Source organism: Podarcis cretensis, assembly GCF_951804945.1.
Source record: "Podarcis cretensis genome assembly, chromosome: 17".
Taxonomy (NCBI): domain Eukaryota; kingdom Metazoa; phylum Chordata; class Lepidosauria; order Squamata; family Lacertidae; genus Podarcis; species Podarcis cretensis.
The window spans coordinates 26,057,686-26,085,037 of NC_137187.1; the positions used below are offsets into that span (position 1 = coordinate 26,057,686).

Below are 27,352 nucleotides of genomic sequence, written 5' to 3' on the forward strand. Positions count from 1 at the left end.
ACCTTGTAGCATTGCTTCTGAATTTTCCCCCAATTGGGAACAAGCCGCTCATGAACTTTAGTGTACTCCACTCGGGGGGGGAGATCACTGTAATTTAAAAAAGTAAACAGAGTAACAAAAGCAGAAATGCGGTCATTCAGTAATACCATATACAGTGGTACCTCCGGTTATGAACTTAATTCGTTCCGGAGGTCCATTCTTAACCCGAAACCGTTCTTAACACGAGGTGCGCTTTTGCGAATGGGGCCTCCCACTGCCACTGTGCCATTGCCGTGCGACCTCCACTCGCATCCCGGGGCAAAGTTCGCAACCAGGAACATCTACAGTGGTCCTCTGGATACGAACATTTCTGGTTGCTCACGCATTGGGTTACGAGCTGCGCTAACCCGGAAGTAGCTGCTGCCGGATGCGAACTTTGCCCTGGGATGTGAGCGAAAATCGCACGTGGGAGACGCTGTTTCGCTAATGGTGCCTCATGTTAAGAAGTTACAGGATAAGAATGGGCCTCTGGAAGGAATTAAGTTCGTAACCAGAGGTACCACTATACTTCCAGGTTAGAGGAGATCGTTACCCGAAACGTTCGTAAGGAGGACGGTACTTAACCCGAGGTTCCACCATATTCAGCTAGTGATGGATGCTGATATGAAAAGCTTACAGGGACTCTGTAGGATTGCCATGTGTCCTCTTTTTCCAGGACATGTCCTCTTTTTCAGGGGTAAAATATCTGTCCTGGTGGATTTTTTTATAATTGCCAAAATATGCCTGGATATACTTTCTGGAGGAGACATAGACATAACTGATGGTTGAAGACTTGCTTTCCTCTTCTCTTCTCCTGCCCCCCTCAGCAATATATCACAGCTTCTATAGTGGGTGGTATTTAAAATGAGAGTCATAATAGCGTGCTCTTTTTCTGCTCTTCAAAATAGGGCCCCCCTGAGAGGGAGTGATTGCACTGAAAAGTCACAGGTCCTCCTGTCAAGAGACATGGGCATCCATGGAGGATGTCAGGAACTGGCTGGATGAGGAGGAGAGGTGGAAGATACCTGACCAAGAAACCCCACCCGGAAAACACACTGAGAGAGGATTTGTTTTTGTGAGGTTTTATTAATAAATATTTTATTAATTTCCAAATATGACAAAAATAAGACATTCAATACCAAACAAAAAAGTTGACTTCCTCCTCGTCCCTTCCTTGGCTCCAATGTTTATCAACATACCGAATGTCCAATGTAAAATAAAAACCATTAAAATTACTTATTGTTCATACATAATGTAATTACAAGTAGTTCTAGAACCCTGCCAATGTATTAACCTGTGTGCATTGATTCTGTATACAGTATATGCAATAAAGTCCTTCCATTCTTCCTTAAATTCGTTGTCATCTTTCTCTTTCATTGTCATTTTCGCAATTTCAGCATATTCTGTTAATTTAGCTTGCCAGTATTCTTTGGTTGGGACACCTTTTCAGTGTTGTGCAAGCGATACTCGTGCAGCCGTAGTGGCATGCATAAATAAGTTCTTTTGTATATACAGTGGATGCTCAGGTTGCGAACATGATCCATGCGTTCGGAACCCACAGCATTCGCAACCCACAGCGCTGCGTCTGCGCACACGCGGGTTGTGATTCAGCGCTTCTGCACATGCACGACCTCTGAAACGCAGAAGTAACCCATTCCGGTACTTCCAGGTTTCGGCGCATCCATAACCCAAAAAAACGCAACCTGAAGCGTCTAACCCAAGGTATGACTGTAACCCAAGGTATGACTGTAATTATATCTACTCCTATAATTCCCAGTAGGAATGCTTCTGGTTTTTTGAAAAAAGTTATTTTAAACATTTTTTTCTTCATTTCATTATAAATCATTTCCCAATAGCTTTTTACTATTTTACATTCCCACCACATATGAAGAAATGTCCCTTCCGCTATTTTACATTTCCAACACTTATTTTCTTTAGATTTGTACATTTTTGCTAATAGATACCATCTATACATCCTTTTCATATATGAGAGAGAGAGGATTTGGTTCCCGGCTCCTGGTGGTGGGAAACTGGCCACACCCCAGCAGTGGCGTCGCAACGGGGGGCATGGGGGGCGGCAGTACACCCCGGGTTCCATGTCTGTGGGGGTGACAAGAAGTCATCCCGCGGGGGCTCGCGGCGGCCCGAACAGCCATTGCACCGGCATAGCCGCATGTGGAGGATCCTCCATTCGTGGCTACAGCCGTGAGCAGAGGATCCCGGTGCCAACAGCAAACCGCTAAGTACAGCACATGTGCGGCATCACACACATGTGCTGTACGTAGCAACGGCACACATGCGCTGTGTAACGGTTTGCCGCCGGTGCCACTCCAGTGCCGTACGGATAGTGCCGGGCACACTCTAATCAGCAGAGTGAATAACTCTTCACAACAGAAGCGGCGGACAGAGACATGTGTAAGCATTATTTACAGGCATTTATTCAGCATCGCACCTGCACAGCCGAGTCTGACCAAACTGCGGGAGGCAGTGGAAGACAGGAGTGCCTGGCGTGCTCTGGTCCATGGGGTCACGAAGACACAACTAAACGACTAAACAATAACATTCAGCATAGTTCAGGAACAAAGGGAAAAAACATGTCTGCTTCCCTTCGTGTCCAAGCAAACCAAGACAGCAAAAGCCATATACAATGGAAGTTCCCAGCAGACTTGTGCTGGAAGTAAACAGGCATGTGACACACAACAATCATGCCTGTTCCTTTTAAGGTGGAATGGAACTATATCCCAACCGCGACACCCACCCCGGGTGTCACGACGCCTTCCTTTGTCCCTGCACCCCAGAGACGGCAGACAAGCTAGGAACTACTGGAGGCAGGGAGTTTGAGGGATAGTGAAGAGGCAGAAACTGGCAGGTGTCCTAGCACAGGGCAGGGACAGGAATCGGTAGTTCTCCCACAAAGCCACTCTGAGAAACATGCTGTGTGCTGGTCATAGCTCCATCTCCAAGGGTCATGCCCATTGCAATCAAAGACCAAATAGGCATTAGACAATAAAAATGCTTTGTATCTTTCTTTGGGCGTTTCATAAAATCTATAGCCTTCACCTCATTTGTGTGCCCATTGCCACTTTGCCACTGCAACCCTCTATTTTGAGTCTATGCTTTGCAATCGCCCTCCCCCCAAAATAATAATCCCGTTGACACCCGTGCACTGAATTCAGATGCATAGGCTATATATGATGGACAAGTGAGAGGCTCTCTGGATGAACAGTTGACCATGTAGTAATTTCCTAGATGGCAATATTGGAGACTGCAAGCACCCGATTGCATGACTGAATGCTCCCTGTATTTTTTATTTTACTTTTTTTAAAGGTGGCGGCAGCAGCAGCAGCAACTTCCCATTTATGGAAAACTGCTTGCTAGGGAGAAAAATGCTTTCTGACCCAAGAGGATATTTAGTTAAGGTAATATTGAATCTACAAAGATTGGGTTTATTTTTCAAATGGGATCATTACTTGGATTTGATGAATAAGGTCGAAACGGGCAAGAGACTGACATTTTGCTGGAGCCAAGAATGAAGATCTGGAGTTCAGCTTCTTAATAGCGTCACGTAGCTTCACAAGGAAAATACATCCTTGGATGGCTTGTGCTAGAAATATTGCAGCATCCTCTTTTTATGCATGCAGTGTGTGTGTGTGTGTGTGTGTGTGTGTGTGTGTGTGTGTGTGTGTTAGCTATACGCTTTGGACTTGAATTTCCGTCAAGGTAAACCCACTCTGTTTTATTTTTGTGTTCTAACTCAGGCAGGGGCAGACTTTAGCCTTTCAAATTCCTGTGGTGCCCTTTGCGAGGCAAAAATCTGGCGCCTCCCTTGCCTCTCTCCTTCTGTTCTGCTCAGTTCACTATGTCATAGTTGTGATGCCCTCCAGCACCACTAGCCTCAGCACCCAGTACAGCAGAACCAGCCATTCTGCCCTAAATCTGCCTCTGTCTCAGGACCAGGGCTTTTTTTCAGCCAAAACTCACCAGAACTCCATTGTAACTGCCATTACAAGAGAACAAGGGAGGTGTTCATTGTGGGTTCCGGCACCTCTTTTTTATTTTAGAAAAACAGCACTACTCAGGATACTATTTCTCCCTCCATCTCCCCGCTCCACCAGTATCTACCGATAACAGGAAAATATCTGAAACACTATATTTAATTCTGTGAAGGGTAGGACCTATGCCTGTTTTTAGAGTATCGCTATTCTACAACTGGTTTGATGCTTTTCTTTTGTTTTATTAATTTTCTTAATTAAATGAAGGGCACTTTTAACATGGGACCCACAAATGGACTCAAGTGAGTAGCAGGGTGAGTTTGCAGGTGCAAGCCCTATAGTTTTAGACCTTCCAAATATCTAAACCCCTACACAGTCTATTATCATGTGAATAATATTACAGACCCTCCAAGTGTCCCTATTTTGCAAGGACAGTCTTTGTCCCAGTTTCCTGGTTTCTGATTTGATCCCAGAATGCCCTTTTCCTCATGGATGTCCCTATTTTCATTGGAGAAATGTTGGAAGGTTTGGAGTTATCCAACCCCTGAGCCGTCTGAAGGCAATCCTGTATAGGGAAGGGTTTTAATAAAATGTTTAATGTTTTGTTATATTTGTATACATGTTGAAGTGGCTGGGGCAATCCAGTAAGATGTGTGGGGTATAAATAGTAAAATTATCATCATGGAATGGGACGTCCCTATTTTCATCGGAGAAGTGTTAGAGGGTATGGTATTAAAGATCATGCTCAAAATGCAACTGGCAATGGCTATTAAAATTATTGTTTTAAAAAGTAATTCCTGTGAAGGGTGGGTTTGTTTGTTTTTAAGAAAATCCTAGCTTCATATCTGTGATGGTTCTAGGGGTTGCTCGTGCGTAAACCGGCGCCACATCTGGCTGGGTTGCCTGAGTGAACCTTTTCTGTCCGGACAGCCACTCGCCTGTGGCTGCCTCAATCGCTGGCAGAATCCGTCAGTGGGCGTTTCTTGAACTTCTTCCAGCAAAGAAGCTCTTTGACGCCTAGTCTCCGCCTACTCTCCCTGCGCGGAAGCCTTCTGCGCAAAGAGGGTGTGGGCAGCGGAGGACCTGTGCTCTCCCCGCTGGTCCCCGGCGAGGAGTCATGGGACCGCCTCGCCGATTCCCCCATCTGCCCCCCTTCTCCACTGGTGCTACGCTGATTTCCTTCCCCAGAAGATGGGCTGCTTCTCCTCATCCCGGGACGCTCTCCGGAATCCCTTTGGAGCCCTCTCTCTCCCTCTGGCTCCGATGGCAGTTCCCTGACAATATCTTATTAGACAGAGGCCATGGCATGCCACAGTTTTACAGGAGAAATTAATTTCTAACAGATTTTTTATTTTTATTCTTTCTTCTCTCTTTCGTACACTGGTGGCTGACACACAAGGAAACAAAGATGCACCAATGCCTCTCTGTGGAAAAAGCATGCTACAGCACAAACCTCAGCTGGAGAAACTTGCTTGGAGTCAAGTCTGCATTGGCATCAATTCTCATGGGTGCAAACAAAAAAAGGGGCGAAGAGGAAAATCGTTAGGAGAGGGGCAATTAGGCTTATAATACTGAGTCCAATGGACAAAGAATGCATGTTCTAAAAGAAATAATTTTTGTAGCGCCTTCTGAGCTATCAGCCCACAAAGAGGGTAACAGGATAAATTTGGGCATCCCAGGCTTCAAGATTTACCGTACATAACTGAATTCCTGTAATAGCATCTGTGCGGCAGGATCCTAACATGCTATTTTTAGATCCTCTTATTTGATTTTAAGATGGCTTTATATTGTTCATGATGTTACATATTTATTCTGAATTTTACGAATTTTTGGCCACCTTGGGAATTTTTATGGAAAAGCTTGAAATACTTACCGTACTTGTTAGACCTCTTTCTACCAAAAAAAAAAAACAAAACATCTCAAAGACAGTGCCAGAAGTGCCCCAAATAAAACCTTTTTAATTAAATGAACTTTCGGTCATTGGATCAGCATTGTTGTTGTTGAAATTCAACTTTTATACATATTTAACGTACAGATAAAATCAAAGCATCTTTTGTTTTAAAGCAATAATAACAAATGCAATATGGCAATGGTACAACAGTATCGTAGTAAAATAAAAATAAAAGCCACATAAAGCTTGTGATCATAAATAAAGTAATTTTTAAAAGGAGCAGCTAACCTTTGGCCATGAAGTTGGTGGACCAGGACTTTTACTATCTTCCCTGGTTGAAAGGGATGGGAGCTGGAGTTCAGCAACATCGAGATGGTCACATGTTAGCCATCCCTGTGATCAAGCATCACAATATTGAAATGGGTGAGCATCATGCCATAGTAGGCATGGATCTTTGCATTTGTAATCCACCTTGGGCACACGTACGCAAGGCTTGGCTATAATCCTCCCAAAATCTAGTCCTTTCCGATTCCCTTGATTCCAAGGGGAGAGATTTGTGTGATTAACTCTGACATTAAAATCAGCGGTTCTTGAAATTGCTTCAGAAATTAATAACAGCCAGGCCTGTGTGTATTTGCAGACTGGGGGAGGGATGCCATTTTTGCATCAGATGTCAAAGAAATAAACAACTATCTGACGTTTAGAAGACGTCTGAAGGCAGCCCTGTTTAGGGAAGTTTTTAATGACTGATGTTTTAATGTATTTTTAATCTCTTGTTGGAAGCCGCCAAGAGTGGCTAGGGAAACCCAGCCAGATGGGTGGGGTATAAGTAGTAAATTATTATTATTATTATTATTATTATTATTATTATTATTATGGCTGTTCCCTCCCTGCAAGAAGTGAAGCTACAGGGAACCAGAAAGAGGGCCTTCTCGGTGGTGGTGCCCCCCCTGTGGAACACCCTCTCATCAGATGCCAAGGACATAAGGAACAACACAACTTTTAGAAGAAATCTGAAGGCAGCCCTGTACTGGGAAGTTTTTAATGTTTGGTGTTTTATTATGTTTCCATACATGTTGGGAGCCACCGAAAGTAGCTGGGGCAACCCAGTCAGATGGTTGGGTTATAAATAATAAAAATCATCATAACCTACACTTTTAAGTGCATACCTTAAAACTTCTGGTGGTACAAGCTGTTCACCAGTGGAACAAACTGCCTCAGCAAGGCTGACTCTTGTGGGAGGTTTTTAATTAGAGGCTGTTTGACCATCTATCAGGAATGCTGGTACAGCAGTGAGCATTGGCAGAAGGTTGGACTAGATGACATTCGAGTCCCTTCCTGCCCTGTGATTCTATCTTAGTATATGGCTACAAACATAATGAAGTGATCCCAAAAAGTAGCAGTTGATAGGGCTGTGGCAAACCAGGAAGTAGGGGGTCCTCCTCCCCCTCCCCATTCGCCACTACGATGCTACTGACAGGAGGTCAAGTGAGCACCCCTACCTTGCCAGCTGCTATGGTGAGCTCCTGTTGCTCAGTCCCAGCTCCTGCCAACCTAGCAGTTCGAAAGCACACCAGTGCAAGTAGATAAATAGGCACTTCCGTGTGCTCTGGTTTCCGTCACAGTGTTCCATTGCACCAGAAGCAGTTTAATCATGCTGGCCACATGACCTGGAAAAGCTGTCTGTGGACAAATGCCGGCTCCCTTGGCCTGAAAGTGAGATGAGCGCCACAGCCCCATAGTCACCTTTGAGTGGACTTAACAGTCCAGGGGTCCTTTACCTTTTACTTTTACTTTACCTTACTGGTAATGTTATACCCAGAACAAACTTAGTTGATCTCTAAGGTGCTGCTGGACAATTTTTTATTTATTTTATTTATTTTGACTGAGTCAGACCAACACGGCTACCTACCTGAATCTTACTGACCCCAATTCTGAACCCAAAGGATCTTTCAGAACCATGGCTTGTATGTTTTAGCCTGGTTTTCAGGAACCAGATCTGTTATGTACTGAAGTTCTCACCCTGGGCCAGCAGGGGGAGACTGTAGATAGTTATGCAAATAAGGGATTGAAAGTGACGTTCAGTGATTGGATAGCTTTAGAAAATTGTTACACTTACATTGTACTGGAGCTCTATATAAGCAGGCTGACTGAACCCTTCAGTTCAGTTCTGTCCTGGCCTGTGAATAAATAAGAGCTGTTTGAAGAATCACTGTGTCGTCTGATATGTTCACCCACAACTTAACAAGATCTATCCTGTGGCTTGCTAGGATGGCCATTAACCAGGCATAGCTAGTGAAAGGCAATTCCACACTCTAAATATTTCCGGAAAAGGCTCATTATTATTCTTTTTCTCTTTTTCTATACATACACACATACATAATTGTTGTTTTTTCTTCTCTCTCCCTATCTCTTGCTACACACAAACACACCCCCACACACCTACCTCCTGGGCAAGTGTCACGGTCCAGTTCACAGGCAATCAGAGTCCCAGCTGGGGACATCGGGACCGGGGGCAAGATGGCGGGGTGGGAGCAGGAACGGGAGTCCAGAAGCCAAGAGTCAGGAAGCAAGGAACCATGAAGTCAAGGGTGTGAGGATCAAGAAGCAAGGAGTCAAGGAGCCAAACACAGCAAGGCAGGAAACATGTTGCTTTGCCAAAGAGCCGAAGGGAAATGCTGACCTTATATCCCTTCCCAGCTCTTGCCACCAGGCGCTGTGAGTTACCAATCAGCCTCACCTGTGTGGCCGTGCCTTGCCTCTTCAGAACAAACTTAGGAAGGCCCCAGCCCTGCAAAGTCCTACTGGTCACAGGGCCTGGCTCCTGCATGCACTCCTGACAGCAAGTATTTCTGGCAAAATAAACAAGAACTGGGTTTTAGATGCAGCTGACCAGTTGTGCAATTAACCAATGGAGACTTCGCATTCACAAAGTAAAGATGTGAATCAATCATAGGTTCTGTCTACTCGGATTAATTTATATTCAGATCTATTAATTAAGAAAAGCAGTTGGTTGAACTAAGTTACTTGACAGATCCTTCTCAGATAGACACATGATTATTGACATGCGAAAAGATTAGTATAAATAAATCTTTCATCTTTACGCTACTTAAATTAAATAAGAGCCATGCTTGATGGAATACCAGCCAATAACTTTTAGATCATTAATAATCATCAACGTTTCAATGAATAGGTCTGGAACCCTCTTAGATCAGCACAAATCAGAAAAACAGCACCAGACAGACAATCTATAGCAGTCATTTATGCTATGGCCTCAGAACCATTAAAACACACCCAAATCCGTTGCTTAACAGGGGCTATTCTTGACCTTTATTTAGATGGCTGAAAGCACTTGGTAAATAGGATATCTATTTAATTAGTACTTGGCTATCATTTCACTTTTTCTAGGGTGAACAAGGAGGCTAGCAGGCTGAAATTTTAGAAGAAGGAGTGAAGAAATATTTGCACTATAAACATATTGGTTTTATACCAACTATCATGGCTTCACTGCCCCCTAAAATCCTGGGAAATGCAGAAAATTATCTTGGAAATCACTAATCAGGATCAGCATCTGATTACTTTACTTTACTTAGTGAAGTTCTATCAGACTCCTTCCCTTCCCCAGGGCTACAACTGTTTTGCACAAAGATACAGCAACTTGGGCTTTCAGTGGATTTCCTGGATGCTGTGGCTTTTCCAGTAGCCAAGGCCATGTTAAAAACTAGGCTGTGGGACATAGATCTCCAGGAACTAATTTCAGCTACAGAAAAAACATGTTCCCCTCTTTATTTTCGACTCTATTGGGCGCAGGAATTTAACCTCAATTATCTACAATTTTTGTTTAACCCACAAGAAAGAAGGGCTTTTTCGCTGGCTAGGTTCAATTCTAATCTTTATAACCTCCTTTGGGGTAGGTTCGCAGGGATGGCAGAAGGAGATAGGATCTGCCCATGTGATGCCCACCTGATGGAAACTCTAGCTCACATGGTCCTTAAATGTAAAATGTATGATGATCTCCGCCAACAATTATTAGACCATCTATGTATCCCAATATGGAAACCAGAGATGGAGGTTATACACTTCTTATTACAGGGGAGAGTAGCTAAGTCCTTCTGTTTGATTTTTTTTGTCGCCAAAGTACACTATAGGATCCCGCTCTTGCTGGAGACCCACAGAGGTGAAATAGATTGCTCACCAATTCTTCCCTTTGGCAGATGGGATCATCTTAATAGATGGTCCTGGTTGCAGGCAGACTCTCAACCTGGTTCCCCCCACGCTGGCGTGGGTGGAGCTATCACCCTCACGCCAGGGTGGCACCACAATCACCCAGGGCTATTGCCCAATCATGTCAAAGGGTGATAGTGGGGAAAAGTATAAAAGCGGCAGTGCAACATGTGCCAGGCTCCTGTTTCACGCTGCCAAACACCCGCCCACCCTCCCTTTAATTTAGATCCTTTGGCCTTGCTTTGGACTTTGGTTGGTGGCCCGGCTTGAGTCGGGGGCTGGGTAGGAATTTTTTTCATTTGGCAAATTGGCATGGGCCACTTGGTTTTTGCCTACCTCTTAGCAATTGTCACAACTTGGTAAGGTTTGGCGGTTAGGCATTGGCTTATGGTGAATGGGGGAGGGGAGGTTGGTCATCGCCTGCCCCTCCAGTTTCAAGGGTATTCTGTTAAAGGAAACCGGGGCCTGGTTCCTGTCTGAAGTCTGCTTGAAGAGTGAGTGCCATGCCAGGCCTCTGGAAACACCAGGGGAGATGCAGGCGGGTTCCCCCGAAGCAATTTCCCTTTGGGTGGTTTACCCTTACGGACTTCCTGCAAAGGGGGCAGGAGTCAGATATAGTCTTGCCAATGCCTAAGCCAATACCGCTCTCATTCCTGTAATCAATAAAGTTGTGGCCAAATTTTTGCCCAAAAACCTTAAACAAAATATCCGTGTCTGTGTGAATTTATTTACCCTAATGGAGGGTCGGCTTGAGAGTCTTGCCATGCAAATGACTGTACTGTTGAAATGGTGACGAGATCGCACCATGCCTATTTATTCTGAATGTTTGTAAGTGATGCCAATAAAGATTTGATGATGATGATGATTTTCTTTTCTTTTAATCTCTGTCTCACTTCTTGATCATGAAGAGAAGCAGGTTATGATTATTTTTTCCAGCTCCGTTAAAAAATACAATCATCACACATTGCACACATAGTACTGTATGCATCAACATTTTATTATGTATTTTGTGTTTTTGTTTTGTATTTTTATGCTGTGAACTGCCCCAAGACCTTTGGATGAAGGGTGCTACACAAATTTAATAAATGAATAAATATAAATGCTCCAGATTTCCTTAAGAAATGAGCACATTTGTGGTTTTATATTCCGATTTTATTCTCTGAACTGCCCTGAGATCTATAGTTATAGGGTGGCATGTAAATTCAATAAATAAAAAAAATAAAATAATAATAATAATAAATACTTACAATATTATGCAGCAGAAATAAAGTACTGCATGGTTCTATGATTCCATGGCATTACATATATAATAAATGCAATGCTTTGCAAATAATTTTGCATATAATTAGCTAGGCTTTTTAAAAAATAAACACTCACTATGCACAAGCACCTCAGACTTAAGAGGCAGTCTTAAGATTAAGTCGAAGCTTAATATATTTATGTCATAAATATACTGCTTGATTGTAAGGGGGGAAACCTCAAAATGGGTTTTAATTGGATCAGCACTGCTGAATTCAGTGCATAAATCATCTGAGCGAATTCCTCCTCTATCTATATAATCTTATTGGCTTCAGTGTCCTCAGAAAATGAACTTTTGGTTCGCAGTCCTTTTAACAATACAGAGTGCTTTCTGTCCTTTTTTTTTAAAAAAAAAAATCAATGTGTTATTCAGGATAACTGAATAGGCAAGTGGCTATTTTCTCCATGAAAGCTTTGCAAGGGAAGCCCAGAAACACAAGGGCGATATTAGTTTTGTCAGAAAGGCGAGGCCAAAGATGTTGCAAATTAAATTACATTCAAGTGCCTTGGGAAGTAAATGGGTAGCTGACGTAAAGGATTCGCAATGGGCCGTGGGTTTTACATCCAGCTCCCTGTTTCTAATTTAATCCTGTTTGGTAGCGATCAAGAAAATTTTGGAATCAAATTTTGGTCTCAGGCCCTTCCTGGCACACAGGTATCCCTATCCCTGTTGCTACTGTTGGGGCAGAAGCCAATAATTGATGGCCTGTGACAATTGGATTTATCGATTCGAGGATTGTCTGAGTCAAGGAAAGAAGTCAGGTTACTTACCTCGCTAGATCTCCATGACAAATCTCTGAATTGGAGGTACTCTATCTAGTCAGGCGTCCCATGCTAAGGCTGGAAGTTTCGGCGACTATATGGCTTTCAAAAACCATCAGCAAATCACATTTTTTTAAAGGTGCATCATTTGAAAAAGAAAAAAACATTGTTATTTGCTCCATTGCTTTTAGAACACAGGAGGTGGGGACCCTCAGCCAGGGGCGGAGGAAAGGGGGTGTGGGTTACCTTCAAAGGTAGCCCCACATACAGCGCATTGCAGTAGTCCAAGTGGGAGTTAACTAGAGCATGCACCACTCTGGCGAGACAGTCCGCAGGCAGGCAGGGTCTCAGCTTGCGTACCAGATGGAGCTGGTAAACAGCTGCCCTGGACACAGAACTGACCTGCGCCTGCATGGACAGCTGTGAGTCCAAAATGACCCTAGACTTACTCCCAGTGTGTACAAGATTGCACCCTAAACCCCTTGCCTAAATATCTCCTATAGCATCAGTGGGGCTTGAAAATTCTCAAGAGGGCATGACTACTCAGAAGCAGACTTACTCTTGGGTAAGCAGGTAAAGCTGGAGGAGACTCTTGAGAGTCCCATGGACTGCAAGAACATCAAACCTCTCCATTCTTAAGGAAATCAGCCCTGAGTGCTCACTGGAAGGACAGATCCTGAAGCTGAGGCTCCAATATTTTGGCCTCCTCATGACTAGAGAAGACTCCCCGGAAAAGACCCTGATGTTGGGAAAGATGGAGGGCACAAGGAGAAGGGGACTGCAGAGGACGAGATGGTTGGGCAGTGTTCTCGAAGCTACCAGCATGAGTTTGACCAAACTGCGGGAGGCAGTGGAAGACAGGAGTGCCTGGCGTGCTCTGGTCAGTGGGGTCACGAAGAGTCAGACACGACTAAACAACTAAACAACAACAAGCAGGTAAAGGATTGCAGCCTAAATTCTCCGGGATTGTGCTTTACACCAGGCTGAACATTTATGGCGTAAGATGTTTTCTTCAGAAGCATTTTCCTGGAGGCACATGTTGTTTTCTTGTTACGTTTTTTAATCTATCTGTGAGATACCTTATGAAAACTTTAGCCTAATGAACAAAATAGAGATATTGTAAAGAAATAAGAAAAATGTAGCAGTCACCTGTTTTCTTGACTGAAGGATATTTTTTTTTCCAGACACTGTTAAAATGTTGATGTCCAAGAGCAGTGAAAACAGCTGGTTAGGTTTCATTACGCAGTACGCTTGTGAAGACGCTGCTGTCCCTCCCCATTTGTTCTGCCTCAGCAGGGGTCCTCCGCTCTGATTACTTTTAATTGGGGGACCCAGGATACCAGCCTCAAAGACAATCATTTAGTTTGTTTAGCAGATAAGCCTCCTAATGAGCAATTAAAATAATCAACACTCAAGCAATAATTTAAAACCAAGCAAAATGCCCCATTGGAAAACTTTTTTTTAAAAACGTTCCTGCAGTTTTAGCAAAGCGAGCGTACTCTTAAGAACTTTCCAGTATTCCCTTTAGCTCACAACGACAGGGAAAACTATAGTTGATAAGTGCTAATGGTTTAATTGGGAAAATGCTAAGCCCTTCAGCAACCTTATCATCTGTATATACATAATTGCATTTTCAAGTGCGCCCACACCATTATGTCAAAAGCATTAGCGTGCAACCCAAGAATTCTGAGAACTGTAGTTTGCTCAGGGTGGGTGCTGACCTCACAGAGGTACAATTCCCAGTGACCTGGACGAACGACATTTCTTAGAATTCTCCATGACTGTTTAAAGTAGTACAAGAGGGGTCAAGTTCACTGCATGTACTTTGCTAAAGGAAAATATAATGAAAATGATGTATAGATGGTATTTGACTCCTGTGAAATTAGCAAAGATATATCATAATTGTGACAATATGTGTTGGAAATGTAAAGAAAAGGAAGGAACTTTTTATCATATGTGGTGGACCTGTCCCAAGGTGAAAGACTTCTGGGAAAAGATTTATAATGAATTTTAAAAAAAATGTTGAAATATACATTTATAAAGAAACCAGAGGCCTTTCTTATTGGAATAACAGGTTTGGAATTGCCCAAGAAAGATGTTAAATTATTTTTGTATGCCACAACTGCTGCTCGTATTTTGTTAGCTAAAAAGTGGCAAACCCAAGAATTACCAACAGTAGAAGAATGGCAGATGAAGATGATGGAGTTTTCAGAGCTAGCCGACCTAACTGGAAGAGTCCGCGACCAGAAGGAGGAGGAATATCAGGAAGAATGGAATAAATTTAATGATTATTTAGTTAAATTTGTTAAGTTAAATTAACCGAAAATAGCTTGCAGATACTTAATAGGCTTAGGATTTTATTTATGTTAAGTGATGAATTAATATGTTTAATTATATAAGGTGAAGATTTAAAGATGTTAATGTTTAAGTTAAATTTCATAAAAATTTGGATTTGGAAAACCGCTAAAAGGACATGCAATGAAATTCAACCAAGTGGAAGCAAGGAAGTCACTTAACAAAGTTAATAACTGTAATTTTCAATAAGGCTATGATTTATGTTTGTTATGTTTGTTTGTCTTGTGTGTTTGTTTGTTTGTTTGTTTGTTTATAATATTGTGAAAACCAATAAAAAAATGGGGGGGATAAAGTAGTACAAGAGGCCTTGCATTGGCCCTTTCTGGAAGGAAGTTCAAGTCCTCTTAGTCCTCTTGTCCTTAATTGAAATTGAAATACTTTATTGCCACTTGTACAACTTGTATACAGTGAGATAACACGAGCACCCCCCACTCAGCTCTCTTAGTCTTAATTCCCCCACCAAACCCCCACCAAAAGTCAGTTGCCCTGTTGTTTTCTTTTCATTCAGCAGCCTAACAGCCCACGGATAGAAGCTGTTCTTTACCCTGTTGGTGTGACTAATCATGCTTCTATATCTTCTGCCCGAGGGCAGGACAGAGGCGTAGCGTGGGTTGTCAGCACCCGGGGCAAGGCAAGTAATTTGCGCCCCCTAACCCGTGGATTTTAGCACTCGAGTCTCTTCCACTAGATTAGTTAAAGAAACCCTTACCCTCAGCGCGCCCCCCCCCCTGCACCCTCCACGCTACGCCACTGGGGCAGGAGATCAAGAAAGTGCCGGCCAGGGTGTGAATCATTCCTGAGAATTTTCCTCACTCTCCTGAGGCAACGTTCTTCCACTATTTCATCCAGCGGATTCACGGGACAACCCATAATATCTTGTGCTGTATTCACCACCCTCTGTAGGCACTTCCTATCAGATGATGTCAAACCAGCATACCACACCATGATACAGTGTGAAACATCAAACACATCAGCCATAATAATAATAATAATAATAATAATAATAATAATAATTACTATTGTTATTTAATATTTATACCCCGCCCATCTGAGTGAGTTTCCCCAGCCACTCTGGGCAGCTCCCAACAGAAAATTAAAAACACAATAAAACATCAAACATTAAAAACTTCCCTAAACAGGGCTGCCTTCAGGTGTCTTCTAAAAGTCAGGCAGTTGTTTATTTCCTTGACATCTGGCGGGAGAGCGTTCCACAAGGCAGCCGCCACTACTGAATATTGTGTGTTCTTGCTTACAACCGTGATTCTGAACACAGGACTTTTGCTGTACATTTAAGATGCCAGTGGGCAGGTAGTGTGGAGCGTTGAAGAATCTCCCACTCCTGAAACCTGATTGGCTTATGATTGCAGGAAGAGCCTCCCTGCATGAGATAAAGGTTCCATCTTTCCCGATCCCCTGCTTCCCATGGTGGCCAGCCAAGTAACTTCTGCAATATTCACAAGCAGGGTGTGTAAGCAACAGCCCTTCTTGTTTGCACGTGGTATTCGGAGGCATTTCTGCCCCTGGTTTCCATCCAGGTGTCGTGGCTAACAGCCATCATGACGACCTTTCTGCACTGTGCACTCAAAGAAGATTCACATGACTTTATACAGTCACGGCTTCATCCGAAGAATCCCTGGCACTGCAGTCTGTTAAGGTTGTCCATGTGCTACAGCAGTGACGGGCAGCTTGTGGAAGAAAACTATTATTATTATTATTCATTTATTTATTTTTTTGCATTTTCAAGAACAGGAACAGAGAGCATCTTTAACCCCCTCCCCCTCCCTCACTTGCAACTTCGTACCAAATGTAGCGTGTATACATATACCAGCCCTTGAAGCTATCCCAGAAACTCCATCGGGTGCAGAATGCTGCAGCGAGGCTCCTCACGGGGTCTCTGCCATGGGAGCATATTCACCCAGTGCTTTTCCAGCTGCACTGGCTCCTGGTGGAGTACAGGGTCAGATTTAAGGTGCTGGTTTTGACCTTTAAAGCCCTTCACAGTCTAGGACCCTCATACCTATGGGACCGCCTCTCCCGGTATGCCCCATGGAGAGCCTCAAGGTCCATAAATAGCAACACCCTAGTTAGATTAGCTTCAACCAGAGCCAGGGCCTTTTCAACACTGGCTCCGGCCTGATGGAACGCTCTGCCTCATGAGACCAGGGCCCTGCAGGATCTGATTTCTTTCCGCAGGTCCTGTAAGTTGTTCCACCTGGCCTTTGGCTTGGAGCCAATTTGATTCCCTCCCCCTCTTTCTTTTTTCTTTTTCCTTTCTCCTCCTGTGATGAGGCTGCATTTTAATATTTTAATGTTTCAATATTTTAATGTTGTATTTTAATCTTGTTTTTAAGTTGTATTCATTCAACTTGTTTTTATTATTGCTTGTTAGCCGCCCTGAGCTCGGCCTTGGCTGGGGAGGGCGGGGTATAAATAAAAAAAAGTTGTTGTTGTTGTTGTTGTTGTTGTTGTTGTTGTTGTTGTTGTTGTTATATCTCTTCCCTTCCACCCTTTTCCTGGTTCCTTTGCTTTTCTTCTACTCCACGTAACCCACATCTTTTTAATCATCCAATTTGTTATCTATTAAAAACTCTTATCTATTTCAACTCTGCCGGATTCACTTGAGACCTGCTAAGCTATGTATTTGTCTATACTGGTTCTTAAAATATTCAATAAACATTGTCCACCCCGCCTTATATTCCTTATCTACCTGCCTTATATTCCTTATCTCCCTACCTGCCCGTGGACTGTCTCACCAGAGTGGTGCATGCTCTAGTTATCTCCCACTTGGACTACTGCAATGCGCTCTACGTGGGGCTACCTTTGAAAGTGACTCGGAAACTACAACTAATCCAGAATGCGGCAGCTAGACTGGTGACTGGGGGCGGCCGCCGAGACCACATAACACCGGTCTTGAAAGACCTACATTGGCTCCCAGTACGTTTCCGAGCACAATTCAAAGTGCTGGTGTTGACCTTTAAAGCCCTAAACGGCCTCGGCCCAGTATACCTGAAGGAGCGTCTCCACCCCCATCGTTCTGCCCGGACGCTGAGGTCCAGCGCTGAGGGCCTTCTGGCGGTTCCCTCATTGCGAGAAGCAAAGCTACAGGGAACCAGGCAGAGGGCCTTCTCGGTAGTGGCGCCTGCCCTGTGGAATGCCCTCCCATCAGATGTCAAAGCGATAAATAACTACCTGACATTCAGAAGACATCTTAAGGCAGCCCTGTTCAGGGAAGTTTTTAATCTGTGATATTTTAGTGTATTTTTGGTTTTTATGGAAGCCGCCCAGAGTGGCTGGGGAAACCCAGCCAGATTGGCGGGGTACAAATAATAAATTATTATTATTATTATTATTATTATTATTATTATTATTATTATTATCTTCGTTTTCTCTTATCCTGTTCATCAGACCAGTCAGTTCAGAATACTCAAATATTTTACAATGCCGTTCTTCCTTAGTAGGTACTAGACTTGTTCTCCAACTTTGTGCCAATAAGATTATTGCTGCAGCAGTGACATACAGTAATAAACTCTTGTTTTGGGGGGACCTCCGTTGTAGATGAAAAACTCAGGTGTTTGGGGGAAAGTATTTTTAAGTATTTTTTTTAATTCGTTGTATATAGTTTCCCAACATTCCTTAATTATTTTACAGGACCACCACATGAAGGGGGGGAATCATTTTCATTAAACTTCCAACATTTGCCTTTTTCTTTTTTGGACATTTTCACCAATCTGTTGGGTTGTTAAATACCATCTGTGGGCCATTTTCTTTCATCGCAAAACATGCCATGAAATTCATATTCATCTTCCACAACTTTCCCCATAATTCATATTCAATCTTGTGACCCACATCTTGTGCCTGATTTCACAAATTCCTGTTTAGTTTCCCACTCCAAGAGCAGTTTGTACATTTTTGATAATACCTTTACATTTGTATATAATAGGTCTTTGGTAAGCTGATACTTTTGTTCCGCAAAGCCATTTTTCCTATCTATCTTAAGCAATTCGTTAATCTGATGTAGCTAGGGAAGAAAATTATGAATGAAACTGACACACATTTCAGTATCAAAGTGAGCAGTGTGGGGCTGACAATCAGGTACAGATAATTTGTGGCACATTGCAACGAAAAGACGGGGCTTCTAATAAAATGGCGAGACAAAACTCCAGCTCTTCTAAAAGAGCAACTGCATACATCATACTCTTTCTCCCCGGGGAAGGAGAAGTTGGCAGTGTGAGCTGACTGGCAGCTTGTCTTGGCTTCAACTCAGCCAACTCACACCTCCTGGAAAAAATTAACTGTGCAGGCAAATGAAGAATAAATGGAGCAGGCTGTAGCATTTCCTGCACCAGCTTGGTGTGAAACATTGCTCCAGTTTTGAACAACTATGTTGTTGTTGTTTAGTCGTTTAGTCATGTCCAACTTTTCGGGACCCCATAGACAAGAGCACACCAGGCACTCCTGTCTTCCACTGCCTCCCACAGTTTGGTCAAACTCATGCTGGTAGCTTCGAGAACACTGTCCAACCATCTCATCCTCTGTCATCCCCTTCTCCTTGTGCCCTCCATCTTTCCCAACATCAGGGTCTTTTCCAGAGAGTCTTCTCTTCTCATGAGGTGGCCAAAGTCTTGGAGCCTCAGCTTCAGGATCTGTCCTTCCAGTGAGCACTCAGGGTTGATTTCCTTAAGAATGGAGAGGTTTGATGTTCTTGCAGTCCATGGGACTCTCAAGAGTCTCTTCCAGCACCAAAATTCAAAAGCATCAATTCTTCGGTGATCAGCCTTCATTATGGTCCAGCTTTCACTTCCATACATCACTATGGGAAAACCATAGCTTTTACTATACGGACCTTTGTTGGCAAGGTGATGTCTATACTTTTTAAGAACACAATAGTTAGAACCAGTTGGAAGAGAGCTGTTCAAAGGTAGACTGTGCCATGGAGGAAAATGACCCCTTTCGTCACAGTAGACAGCAAGGCCATCTCTTACTTGATCTGGAAATCAAACACAAAACCTAACACGTGGGACACCCAATTGGGTTTTTCGGGACCCTGCTCTTGGATTCCTCTGCAGATTTTTCTGCTTCATCTGTAAAAGAGGGCTTATGCTATATATAACAGTCAATGCCTGAAATGTTGGTTCACGTTTAAGCAATTTAAGAGAGCGGAGACTGTTGTGTTGCATTTGCTTCATACATGCAGAGACTTTAACTATCCTCACTGCAACTCTCTGCTCACTTCCTTCTCCCACTTATGTTAGCAGAAAGCGCTTGCAGAGAAATAAGAGGCAGGTTTCAGCCAGACGATGGCGCTGACCATGGTACTGTTTATAAACTCTCAGTTTTAACCGAAAGCGACAGCAATGTGGGGAGAAGGAAGAGGCCTTCGATTATGTGCTTTTCTTTTTATCAAACTCATTCAATTTGGGATTTTCCCTTCCTAAGAATGCTTTCAGACTATTTTTTCAGGATAAACCATTGTCTAAATATGTTCATAATATAGATGGATCGATCCTGTTGGAGTTCACCAAGTTATTTTTCCTAATATTTACAAAATTCACCACTAATCACCAGCCTAAGATAGTTTTGTGAGAATAAAGGTTGCTATAATTTCTCAAAGAGCTTTGCATTTAATGGACTCTTTGCATGTAATATTCAACCAGGCTAAGGTTTACCCTTCTGGATAAAATGCTGAACTAATGGCTGGCAACTCTTGTCTGTGGTTAATTTTAACTGGATCAAAAAATATAATCCCAGCTCTTATTAGTTTGGGTTTGCTTGTCAAACAAAAAACACACACCTCCTTTCATTGGTTTCTTAAATTGCAATGAACATGAGCGGCCACAAGATGGAGATCGCTGGCTTTAGAAGCTAATTCGGTTAAAGAAAGATTTCCACAGAGCTATGAAATGAAGAAGTCCACAGTGTAAGGGCGAATCTGGACATTCATGAGGAAGTTTAATAAATGTATCACAACAGCTGTACACCAGGAACAAATATTCAGGTTAATAACCCACATTTTTCAACTGGCCCAAAAAGTCAGAGCAAAACTTGTGAATAGGGATATAAACGTAGGAATATAAACAGATTTAACCCTAGGTTCTCCATAAACATGAAGTTCCCTGTGGGTAAGAGAAACACCATATTCTGGATTTGTTTACCCGCCCCCCCCAGGAGGCCTGACTTTAAGATGACAGCATGGTAGCTATTCTGCTCCACATGAAATTCAGTCCCAGAAGCAGTTTGTCTGCAATGCGTTTTGAAAAAAACAAATCTCTTTATCGTGTTACGTGTACCACATCTTACATAAGCTTTTGAGACAAAGATTAGGGATACATCTTATATGTTCTGTGTCTCTTAAAGAGCTTGAAAAAGTCAGTGGAATAGTTTGTGCAGGGGTATTCATGAAGCTTGCTTATTTCCCCATCGTTTCTGTCTATTGAAAAACTAAAATAAAAATAAAAATAGCCCACTGGTGATCTACAGGCTAGAGCTTTCTTATGTTTGAGCAGAACGTGGTTTCGGAAACTTTCACTTAGTGGTGGTGATGTATTAGCAATATTTTGTTCATCTGTCTCTCCCTCCCTTATAAAATCATTTGTAAACAAAAATGCTTAGTCTGTTTCATAAAACCTCTTTTTTTCATCACACCCTGGGAAATCACCATAGATGGAGAGATGGCTTTCATCCTACTCTGGAGATGGGTTAAATTCCTTATGTGCATATATTTTACTTTCAGGTAACTTTTGCAGGCCTTGCTATCTCTTTATCTCTCTGTATGGATGACAGAGTGAATGCCAAAAATGCAGAAAACTGATTGCTTTCATCAAAGAGTCCTGACAATCTCTTAACATGAACAGTGCTGGATTTATGTATAAATTAAACAAGCTATAGCTTAGGGCCCCACTCCCTTGGGGGACCCCAAAACATTTAAAGGAAAAAAACTGGATGTACATTTCTAAAATATAAGATAAAAAACAAATAAAACATACAGCACAGTGTTTTTGTGTTGTGTAGGGTCCTATTTTGTTATGTGCAAATGGTTTTAGATACCTATGAGGGCCATAAATTACCATATAGCATATATTCAACACAAAAACCAGTGACAATTTGTTGTTGACAAAGGACAGCTGAACATATAAGGGGCCCCATTACCTTCAGTAGCTTAGGGCCTCATCAAACCTCAATCCAGCCCTGAACATGAATACTCTGCAAGTACAGTATATTCTCTGTATAGTCAACAGTCATTGACAATATTCACTTCTGTAAAGTCATAATTTTGGACCTAGGCATTTATGGTATATAGACGTTTCTGCCAAATGCTCAAATAACTCCCCACCCTACACAATTATGCAAGCACCCTATCCCGCACAATCAGAGCAGTCACTTTTACCCATTTCAAATCTACCTATCATTGCATTCATCAGCCATTTAAGGCATGGCACACTTATCTGAAAGCAACTCTGAGCAGAAATGGTTTCTATCCAGGCAGCTTACTGGGCTACACATGCTAAGCTTCGGAAGCAGAAATTCTTCATGCGCCTTCAGATCCTGTTCTGACAATGTATAAATAGTGCTCAGCACACTTGCTGTATTTGGATGAAATATGATATGGCCTCATTAGTTCTCTCCTACCCTCTCTCCTCTGGCACAACTGAGAAAAGAAGATTGAAGACTTAAGTTTTGTTTTTAACTAGATGCAGTTTAGTGTTATGTACACACCTAAACAAACGATAGTTAGTCTTAACAATGGTTTGCTAAAACATGTCAAATGCAGACCATGGTGTATGATGTTGTCTTGTTTGAAGAAACCAACTGGAAGATTAACCAGCTGAGGGTTCAGACTCATACCTAAACTGAAGTTAGTTAAAACTGAAGTGAAAGAGGACCAAAACATGAGGCTGATTCACACAATGCTAAACCTAAACTGAGCATTGCATCCAAACCAGGCCATTCTTGTATTTTTTTTCATGTTGGGGAACCAAAACCCACAACGTAAAAGAGTGCTTATGCACTGCTCCCAATAACCATACATTTAAGATCCGTTTTTTGAATCAAGTGTCTGTATTTGGGGGGAAATATTCCAATTTAAAAACACTGAACACATCAAATATCTAGGGAAAGGACAACAGGGAGTTCAACAGCAAATACGCATTGGATTTCTTCCACATTTCAACTTGGATCTTCACTCACAACCTCTTAAATGTCACTTTATTTATTTTTTTCTTCCCCAAAAGTATAAACATGGAAAATATGTACACAAAAGCTCATCTTTAAAATCAGTGCTGATTTTAAATTATCTCTTAACAGCTGGTATTCTGGATTTTTCTCAGCTTTCAATCTGTTTTGTGTCAAAATAACAAATCCCATTAAATCCTTCTTTAAAAAAAAAATAATAATAAAGCATTAGAAACTACTGATTAGCTAGAGGGGTAACAGTGTTAGTCTGTTGCAGCAAAAAAGACTAAAGGGACTTTGCTAGTTTAAGTTGCCACAAGATTCTTTGTTCTTTTTTGCTTATTCGCTCTTCATTAGCAGAAGGCACTTCTTGGAACTTGGGCTTGTATCCAGAGCAGCACTAAATAACCATCAAATAGCAAAAGGATTTCTATTTGTGCAACGGGACTTTCTTGCTTTCTGCTCCCCCTGTGCCATCCCCAAATCTGCTCTGGAGTGTTGCGGGGAAACCCAGAATAGATTTAAACGGTGTGCTGGGAAGGAGTAGAAGGGGCGGGGGAGTCCCATTGCACAAGTGAAAACCTTGTAAAAAGGTAAAGGTAAAGGACCCCGGACGGTTAAGTCCAGTCAAAGGCGACTATGGCGTTACGGCACTCATCTCGCTTTCAGGCCGAAGGAGCCGGCATTTGACCACAGACAGCTTTCCAGGTCATGTGGCCAGCAGGACTAAACTGCTTCTGGTGCAACAGAACACCGTGACGGAAACCAGAGTACATGGAAACAGTGTTTACCTTCCTGCTGGAGCGGTACCTATTTATCTACTTGCACTGATGTGCTTTCAAACTGCTAGGTAGGCAGGAGCTGGGACAGAGCAACAGGAGCTCACCCCATTGTGCGGATTCAAACTGCCAACCTTCTGATCACCACCCGCATCCCTTGAAAACCTTGTGCCGATGCGGCAGCTACTTGAGAGCTGCAGTGGATACAAGCCACAAGGTCCAAAAGCAATGACAACCCACTTAAATAAGTACTACCAAAAAAAAATATCAAGATTTGATGCATACACTATTTGTGTTCTTCATTCAGTCTAGTGTAGATCTTGCTACTGACAACTGCGTCTTTATTGGGGAAGTAAGATGCATCTTTGATCATTCCTGAAAAGGAATAGTCCATTGCTGGGTGGAAAGGCAAGGCAGGAAACAGTCCTGTCCTAAGGTAGGATGGCATCATTCCAGGTAAGGCTCTCCCAGGTGGGGAATATGCCACTCTCAAAGGTCCAATCCCCAGTCTAGGGCTTAGACCATAAAGATTCGCCTCATTCCCAAAGGAAGCTGGACTGCTTTGTAGAGGAGAAAAGGCTGATTTATTGCCAAGTGCCCTGACATTGATTCCTAGGAGGCTAAAATCAGAGGCTCGCTGGAGGACACTGCATCCTGGCAATGGTGAGGTTGCAAGTTCTTGCTTCTGTTCATTCACGTTCAGTATCTGCTCTATAGCTTGAACTATGTCTCCTCTGCAGAAATGCAGGACTCTCTCTAATCTGCTTTGCTTGTGGTCTGGAAAGACCTTGGTAAGGATATCAAGTGGGTCTCTGCGTCTTGAAGTGCTAGAAGTTGGAGGAGGAGGAGGAGGAGAAGGGATGCTGGAAGTGGAAGCAACAAAGTCCTTGAGACGCTCGCTTTCATTCCCCGATTCCATGTCTGACGAAGACAAAGATGCTGAACTATCGGTGCCTTTTAACGAGTCGTCGGCCCCTGAAGGACAAATGGTCATCTCTTTACCTGAAATCTGTGGACCAGAAGAGTTCTCTTTATGGTCTCCAGTAGCTTCAGGGGAAGACTTCAAGGAAGGTATATGCAAGTAGGCTGCAGAGCTTCTTGGTTCACTGTAGGAAAAGCCATACTTCTGAATCTTCTCTTCTGCAAAAGAAAATTAGACATGGAATCAAATACTCGTGAGCTTATAAGGCACATCCAATATCCATGTCTCCCTCCTTCTCTCTCACAGCTGTGCATCATATAGAACAGGCATGTCCAAAGCCTGTCTCAGAGGCCTAATCCGGCAGTTTATCTCCTGGGGTAAAATCCGAAAAACAACTCAAATCCTAAAAAAAGGTCAACAACTTCAGTTGGCCCTCATGCATGTTCCTTTGAAAAAAGTTTGGGCACCCCCGATACAGAGGAATTAAAGTGAACACACATCTCTCTCTCTTTTTACTGGCATTATATATGCAATGCAATCCCTTTGGAAATTCTATTCATGAGTTAACATACTTAAGAATTAAGCTAATAGCACTAGGAGCACAGCCACACTTACACATGTTGGATTTTCTACACAACTACCATTTATTGGCCCAGCACTGTATTCATTTATTCTGCACATATGGCAAGACACCCAAGCAGGGCTTCCCATGCATACAAGTGCAGCCATGAAACCTGTGCTCTTACTGCAGCTGGAAGTATAAACATGAAACATGAAATACCCGCTGAGATCTACACAAGTAACGACTCGGGGTTTTGCCAGTTTTAAAAAACTAAACCAAGGAAGAGAATCTGTCTTGCAAATAATAAAAAATATTAATACCAGCCCCCATTGCCTGCAAAAGAAGACAATAGCATTCCCACTTTATTTTTATGTAGTTCCTACTAGAGAAATTCCTGGTGGTTTGCACCTTTAGCCGCTACGATTTCCTGTACGAGGGACATATAGTAGGGTTTGTAATAAAAAAAAAACTCAACAATTTTGTGGTCCAGATTTTTTACTTCTTGAAATATGGCAACCCTATAGATCCAACTTACTTGGCCTAAACAATATTCAGTTGAATGTCAGTAATTTACATCACTGATAGAGAATAGCAACTTCTGGCACCATGCCATAATGAATATACTACACATTGTTTTCAGTAATACTACATACTGTGCTAGGTATTATGGCTTTCCTAATGATAGGCTAATGGCCCAAACTTCAACATGTTTAGGAATCCAACTTCAATATACAGTGGTACCTCGAGTTAAGTACTTAATTCGTTCCGGAGGTCCGTTCTTAACCCGAAACTGTTCTTAACCTGAAGCACCACTTTAGCTAATGGGGCCTCCCGCTGCCACCGCGCCGCCAGAGCACGATTTCTGTTCTCATCCTGAAGCAAAGTTCTTAACCTGAAGCACTATTTCTGGGTTAGTGGAGTCTGTAACCTGAAGCGTATGTAACCTGAAGCGTATGTAACCCGAGGTTACCACAGTATGATGCTATACATATGGTGCTATGTATTTGGGAGTGTCATGGGAACACTGTAGATGTATTATTATTGAGACATTTCGTTCTGAATCTGCTAGACAGAGCCAGAGGATGATGACAAGTTGATGCCCTGCCTCCCCCAACCCACATTAATCCTGCCCCCCCCCCTGCCCAGCATCAATCCCTGTCCCCACCCGACCCCGTCGTCGTCGCCGTCCATCACCCCCGCAGTCGCACCTCTTCGTCCGCGCGGGACCTCCGGGCAGTGGCCGTGGCGCACGGGCTCCCCTCCTGCGCTCGCGCTCCCCGGTCCGTCTGCGCTCCGTCGAAGGGCAACGGCCGTCGGCGGCGGCGGCGGCGGCGTCTGGCTCCCGGCGCGGGCCTCGCTCTCCTCGTGCGCCTGCTGCCTCCGCAGCGCCACCTGCGCGGCCATGACCCGCTGCCGCTCGGCGATGAGCGCGCACTTGGCGCACGCACAGTCCCGCCAGCGGCAGAAGCGCTTGTGGCCCTTGAGCGCCGACACCACGCCGTGGTTGCGGCAACGCGCGCACTTGGGCGTGCGGGGGTAGCCGCCGCCACCGCGCTCCAGCCCCGACGCCCGCGAGAAGGAGCGGCAGCCGCCGCCGCCGCTGTCCCCCGACGGCGACGGGCCGGCGCTGGCAGCAGCAGCAGCGGCAGCCGCCGCCACGGCAGCCGCCGCTGCGCGCACGAAGAGGCTCGGCGGGCGGAGGAAAGAAGGAGGCATGGGCACCCCCGACGGCACGGGCAGCGCCGGAGAAGAAGGGGGCGCCCTGGGCGACGAGGCAGACAGCGCCGGCTGAGGCAGCAGGGGAGAGTTGCCCGTCGCCATGGAGCAGGCGGGACGCGTGTCCTTGCGCGCCAGGCGCACGTCGGAGACTGGAGGGACCCGACGGCCAGAGTCGAAACCTCTCCTGTGCCCGTCGTGCGGGGTCTACACCGTGTGGGCGTGGTCTTCTAGTTGCCACACCCATTGGCGCGCGTGGAAACTCCCCCGAGGGGGGAGAGAGAGAGAGAGAGAGAGAGAGAGACGCCTTCGACGGGCGGAGGAGCGGATTGAAAGGCAAAGGAAGCCTTTCGCAGAAATGACTAGGAATCAGGATTTTTGTTGGGGATGGGAAGGTCTTTCGTTAGGGATGGGGGCAGAACCTCAATTTGCTTTGTATTTTTATTTACTTTCGGGGGCAGCTGCTGCTCCCTGCCTCCCCCCTTGGCTACGCCCATGCTAGGAATGTTTCTCCAGCTTGTAGACCAGAGCTTTCCAAATTGTGTGCCGCCCACGACTTTGTGTATCGGCTGCAGTGTGTAGGTGTGTTGTGCAAACGCTCCTTGCCAGAGGGGGATGGGGGACACTGAGTGCCACACTGCGGGGGGGGTGGCACTTACCCTG

The 27,352-nt window shown here is 43.9% G+C and overlaps 1 protein-coding gene across 1 annotated transcript; it reads right to left on the bottom strand.

Moving 5' to 3' along the window:
- Nucleotides 1-23,637: 23,637 nt before the first annotated feature.
- Nucleotides 23,638-27,070, bottom strand: DMRTA1 (DMRT like family A1). Its single transcript, XM_079958916.1, has 2 exons — nucleotides 26,182-27,070; nucleotides 23,638-24,629 (listed from the first exon to the last, which is right to left on the bottom strand). The coding sequence occupies exons 1-2, from the start codon at nucleotides 26,792-26,794 to the stop codon at nucleotides 23,776-23,778; spliced, it is 1,467 nt and encodes a 488-aa protein (XP_079815042.1). The 5' UTR covers nucleotides 26,795-27,070; the 3' UTR covers nucleotides 23,638-23,775.
- Between the last annotated feature and the right edge of the window lie 282 nt (nucleotides 27,071-27,352).

Excerpts from the sequence above, each read along its gene's own strand:
- DMRTA1 (XM_079958916.1), bottom strand. The coding sequence starts at position 26,794 with ATGGCGACGGGCAACTCTCCCCTGCTGCCTCAGCCGGCGCTGTCTGCC. Across the intron at positions 24,630-26,181 it reads GGTCCCGCGCGGACGAAGAG|AAGAGAAGATTCAGAAGTAT; the intron begins GTGCGACTGCGG and ends TTTCTTTTGCAG.